Source organism: Ostrea edulis, chromosome 7 (assembly GCF_947568905.1).
Source record: "Ostrea edulis chromosome 7, xbOstEdul1.1, whole genome shotgun sequence".
Classification (NCBI taxonomy): Eukaryota; Metazoa; Mollusca; class Bivalvia; order Ostreida; family Ostreidae; genus Ostrea; species Ostrea edulis.
In genome coordinates this window covers 79,751,819-79,757,897 of record NC_079170.1, presented here as the reverse complement: position 1 = coordinate 79,757,897, position 6,079 = coordinate 79,751,819, and the positions used below count along the sequence as shown (strand labels likewise).

The window sequence follows — 6,079 nt, the reverse complement described above, 5'->3', positions numbered from 1 at the left end:
GACTTAGTACAGCATAGTCCGTCTGGTTTCCAGCCCAGTGGTGTGGTTATCAGTGTCTCTGTTCTCCCGTGTCTGATAATGTTCACAGTTCTATTAGGACCATCACTGTATACCAGTTCTCCCTGTCTGGTCACTGTGATGTCATTAGGACAGTCTTCACATGTGGTGATGACAGTGTTCCGTAGAGACCCATGTATGTCAATACGTCTTATGGTTTTATCTTCACCACTAACCCAGGCTTCATCCACTCCCACACAGGCAACATTGTATATAGGTTTAATTCCAGTAGGAATGGTTGTAATATATTTGGCTTGGTTTAACAGCTTTTGCAAAGATAAATAGAAATTCGTCTCCATCAGACTAGACATTAATGTTTGTAATGTCTGTTTCAGGCTACCTCTGTACTCTTCAAACTCTAGGCTGAGATCTCTTCTTTGGACTGTGTTGGTTTTGAGAGATGGCAGATTGACATCAATATCAGTAGGCATGTTCCTGTATTCCCCAAGTTTAGATTTAAAGTTAATGATTGCAGACACATTGTTTGACTTCAGAATTTCTTTGTTTTGTTGAACTGTTTGGGTCATGTCTGGAATTCGATTTTTTATTTCGGATTGGTGGGATTTTAAGGCGGCCAGGTGGTTCTCTTTCATGGACTTGTTCAAAGACCCAATTGTATTGAAAATGGTGTCTACTTCTTGGAGCATGGATTCTCTATGCCTTTCTTTTTCTTTTTCCAATTCATCAAATCTGGCTCTTGTAATGTATGGTTTCTTTTCGGTTTCTTCACTTTCCTTTCTGTATTGTGGAATAAGGGTGAATTCAATTTCTTTGGTTTCCTTTTCAAGTTCCTTTTTCTTGTCATTAAAACTTTCCAGCATATCATTGATTTTGTGTCCATTGTGGGGACCAAGCATACATTTCAGGCAAACTGGAACATCACATTTCCGGCAGTGAACCTCGCATCTCTGATTAGGGTGTAATTCACACTGTGGAAAAACAAGTTTTACATTTCTGTATTTGAAATGAACGATGTCATGTGGTTGGTATTTGAGCCTTTCCACGTGTTTACTAGCACAGTCCACACACAAATTAGCTTGACAGGTGTTACAGAACTGCTGGGTAGGCTTGACACAAAGGTCACAGGTAATGACCTCCTGTGCCTGGGACTTGGGCTCGGCCATCATCAGAAGCTGAAACTGTAGGAAATCAAAGATAATTACATGAATTCAGGAAGCTTAGATAGTTTATGTCTAGCATGAACGTGAAAAAATAGATTATTTTATATGGGTTGGGTGATGTGAGTTTCATTTAAATTTGTATTATTGTTGCATTCCTTTTCTAACCATTAGATTAATTTGTTTTATATAAGACGCTATATTTATTATCATTATTATATATGAAGTACATTATGGAGCCCTACTCGGTCCATGGTATTGAACTGGTGTACATGCATTATCCCTTCTAAAGTACCCGTAATAAAGTTTATCAACTGTCAGTTTATCTTGATCTTTTAAAGATAATTAAGTGATTTTAACAAACTTGAATCTGCACTATATCAGAAAGCATTCATGTCAATCTCAGTTTTTCTGGCCCAGTGGTTCTTAAGAAGAAGATTTATAAACATTCTCCATATATTTGCATGTATAATTTGATTCCCTATTGTGGCCCCATCCTACTCCCAGGGGTCATCATTTCAACAAACGTGAATCTGCACTATATCAGGAATATCATGTACGGTCAAAATTAAAGTTTAATGAATTACCTTTTAGTAAACGTTGGTTTCCCGTACATAACCTGTATGTATATAACCTGTATGAAGAAATTCAGGACGATCATGATAACACGACCAATCGATATTCACCTGGCTGGAAAGTACTTTCGATTTGATATTTAACTTCCGGGTCGATAGGGCCCCAGTAGGTTCCATAGTTTATGGCTTTTGAGATTACTTTGTGGGTTCTAGATATAGTTTATACCTTAATAAAATCATTAAATAACAACACATAACTGATTCGTTAATCATTATAAAATCATATACATTTGTTTGTACATGTACACGGGCACTTATCGATCTACTGCACAACCAAAAGTTGTGAAAGAAAAATTACACGATCGATATCCGGTTGTGCAGGATTTGCCGCCTAAGTCAAGCTAGCGAACAATAAGCTAGCGACCAATAAGGATTTTTCCTAATATTTATCGCTTAGAAAACGTACGTATAACGAACCCGACAAAAAAGTATTCTCAATATACGGCGCCCAGCGCCTAAACTAGGACTTGTGCCACTCAGGAGACCACAGGGCATTTTAGGGCATTGACCCCTCTAATGGATTCTGACCACAAAAGGGTAAGTATAGGCACCGATTTGGGGCACGGGGGCGCCAAATATACCCTATTTTTACTATTTGACTATATGCGATAGGGGTCTAGGTACGGCGCCTAGCGCCTAAACTAGGACTTGTGCCACTTAGGTGACCACGGGACAATTTAGGGTATTGACCCCTCTAATAGATTCTGACCCCAAAAGGGTAAGTATAGGCACCGATTTGGGGCACAGGGGCGCCAAATATACCCTATCTAACTATATGCGATAGGGGTCTAAATACGGCGCCTAACGCCTAAACTAGGACTTGTGCCACTCAGGTGACCACAGGGCATTTTAGGGTATTGACCCCTCTAATAGATTCTGACCCCAAAAGGGTAAGTATAGGCACTGATTTGGGGCACGGGGGCGCCAAATATACCCTATCTAACTATATGCGATAGGGGTCTAAATACGGCGCGTAGCGCCTAAACTAAGACTTGTGCCACTCAGGTGACCACAGGGCATTTTAGGGTATTGACCCCTCTAATAGATTCTGACCCCAAAAGGGTAAGTATAGGCACCGATTTGGGGCACGGGGGCGCCAAATATACCCTATTTTTACTATTTGACTATATGTGATTGGGGTCTTGGTACGGCGCCTCGCGCCTAAACTAGGACTTGTGCCACTTAGGTGACCACAGGGCATTTTAGGGTATTGACCCCTCTAATGGATTCTGACCCCAAAAGGGTAAGTATAGGCACCGATTTGGGGCACGGCGGCGCCAAATATACCCTATCTAACTGTATGCGGTTGGGGTCTAGGTACGGTGCCTAGCGCCTAAACTAGGACTTGTGCCACTTAGGTGACCACAGGGCATTTTAGGGCATTGACCCCTCTAATAGATTCTGACCCCAAAAGGGTAAGTATAGGCACCGATTTGGGGCACGACGGCGCCAAATATACCCTATCTAACTATATGCGGTTGGGGTCTAGGTACGGCGTCTAGCGCCTAAACTAGGACTTGTGCCACATAGGTATACTTGACACGTTTCCCTAAATTATTTCATAAATTTTTACACAGTAATATCCCTTCAAAGATGAGATATTTTTATTTTTTGAGAAAGTTTACCGGGTCTATAGTGCGAAACTATCCCTTTCACACCGTGTCAAATCTGATGTACATTAATTCGTACGAATATTTGTCGTGTATCAATGAATACTCGATAGACCAGTGTTTGATGTTTGAAATGAAATGGGCCCTGTTTGAGGACCCACGTGGTTGGCGCAGACACGGGTCTTTGTTATGATTTACGTAAAAATCATAAATATGTTCAATCATACAATGAGAGAAAAATTAATCAGGTCTAATAATGTAAAATAAATTTGGATTTTTTCAGTTATGCCGTATTAATTCTATGTATAAACACCAAAGTAGTTTTATGCAAAGTACCACGTTTTACAATCACTTTATTAGCATGACCAGGGGTGGATCCAGAAATTGGGGTTAGAAGGCGCAACTTCATGACGCAGGGGTCGGGGGGGGAGGGGGGTGCACCTTGAGACCCCCAGTGGGTCCAGGGCTAAGCCCTGGTGGAGGCTCCCGGAACCTCCTAGATTTTACAGATTTTATTGGGCTTCAAATATGTCTTCTATGTGGAAATGTTTACCATTTTCTGTCATTTTTGATAGAGGGAAATCAACAAAATGACGCAAATTTTAAGGGGTTTTGGAAAAAATGTAAGTTCTCCCAATAAAAGTAATTCAATAAATCAAAAGATTTTGTCATTTATTGCTCTGAGAGAGGAATGAATTATTGCTTTTTTTATCGTTTACATTTTTCTAAACAAGAGACCACGATTTACCTTAAATCCGCCACTAATGACCCCCTCCCCAACGTACTAGATTGTTATTTCTAAATCATTGGAGGATGTTCTATTTCAGAACGGAATTGTTTAAATTCTTGATACTCCATTTGAAAATTTAGCAGAACGTAGTATTCATCATTCCACGGAATTTTGTGACATGTGCACTTCCAGCATATGTAGATATTGATATAAAAATAACAGATTTATATGAAGTAAACCTAATTATAAGTAAATTTTGAAAGATGATGGACATAATGTATTTAGATATGTATTTAGGAATTTCATCGCACAATATTCGGTTTTTTTTTCAATGCTGCTGTTCTATGGAGCGCCAAATTAACATACACTCAAATAATTGAAGATATCTTATTCAATTATTGCTCTCTTTAATTGAATTAATGCGCGCATTAAATCAATTATTGCTTTCATCAAATGAATTAATGCACGCTTCAATTCAATTATTGCTCTCCTCAAATGAATTAATGCGCGCATCCATTGAATTAATGAGAGCAATAATTGATTTAATGTGCACATTAATTCAATTATTGCTATCTTCAATTCAATTGATGCGCGCATCAATGCAATTGAATTAATAAGAGCAATAATGGAATTCAATTATTGTTCTCTTCAATTCAATTGATGAGGGCATCAATTTCGTAGAAATATTGCTCGCAATAATTAATTTAGAGCTCGATATAAATAATTTGATGATCTCTTTAATTCAATTGAAGATATCTTTAATTATTTACAATGCTTTTGTACAAGGAATTAATGCGTGCATCAATTCTTTAAAAGAGAGCAACGATTCAATTAAAGAGATCATTAATTCAATTTTGGATATGTTGAGTTGAAGATATCTTTAATTATATAGTTGCTCTCTCTAAAAGAATTATTGCTCTCTTCAAATAAATTAAAGATATTAATTCAATTGAAGAGAGCCATATTAGAATTAATGCGCGCATTAAATCAATTATTGCTCTTATCAATTGATTTAATGCGCACAATATATCAATTATTGCTCTCTTCCATGAAATTGTAGCGCATCAATTCAATTGTCGATAGCATTAATTCATTTGAAGAGATCATTAATTAAATCAAAGTGCGCATCAATTCAGCTGAAGAATTATTGCTATCATCAATTCAATTAATACGAGCAATAATTCAGAATTGAAGATATCATTAATTATTTGAAGAGATCTTTTAATTAAATTGTTGCGCGCATCAAATGAATTGATGATATCTTCAAATAATTGAAGATATCTTCCATTATTTCAGTTTATGTTAATATGGCGCTCCATACTGTTCAGACCTATCAATATCAAAAGAGTAGTGTGACTAATGTCATATTAATAAATGTTATATCAGCAAAACTATGCCAGTAAACACGCTCAAAATCAACGTTATTTTCTATAAAGGATACTGACACAAATATTTGCAAGGTTTGAAAATTTAGGAAATTGTAAAACATTTATTTCAATTTCAAAACATTATTGTATGTCACTTTGCAATTATTAAGAGATAAGTATATTTTAATAAAAGTAAATGAAAAGTTAACCAGAGGATTCTTAAGAGCTACTTACTCAGACCTACATTTTTGCAGTTACTCCCCTTACACCGGAAGTTGGTGGCGCGCTTACCATTGTGGTCCTAAATAGTAAAGCTTACGTTACCAAATTCTTCATTATGCTTAGTTTTAACAGGTTGTATTATATCTATGATAAAAACAAGGTTTACTTTCTCCATTTTTATGGAGAAAACTTTTGAAAATGTGCACTTCGTATCACTCAATCACTGCCACGCAGGAGCGTAACTTCAATTGATGATGATGATGATGACGATGATGATAATTATATATATATATATATATATATATATATATATATATATATATATATATATATATATATT

General features: G+C 36.8%; 1 protein-coding gene across 1 annotated transcript in view; it reads right to left on the bottom strand.

The window, feature by feature from the left end:
- Positions 1-2,153, bottom strand: part of LOC125654393 (uncharacterized) — a 3,049-nt gene extending 896 nt beyond the window's left edge. The window contains exons 1-2 of the mRNA XM_048884354.2: positions 1,763-2,153; positions 1-1,196 (exon numbers count right to left, since the gene is read on the bottom strand). The exon at positions 1-1,196 is cut by the window's left edge and continues 896 nt beyond it. Of these exons, the coding sequence (XP_048740311.2) occupies positions 1-1,184 (1,184 nt within the window). The 5' untranslated portion in view covers positions 1,185-1,196; positions 1,763-2,153. The remainder of the gene's footprint in view (positions 1,197-1,762) is intronic.
- Positions 2,154-6,079: the final 3,926 nt, after the last annotated feature.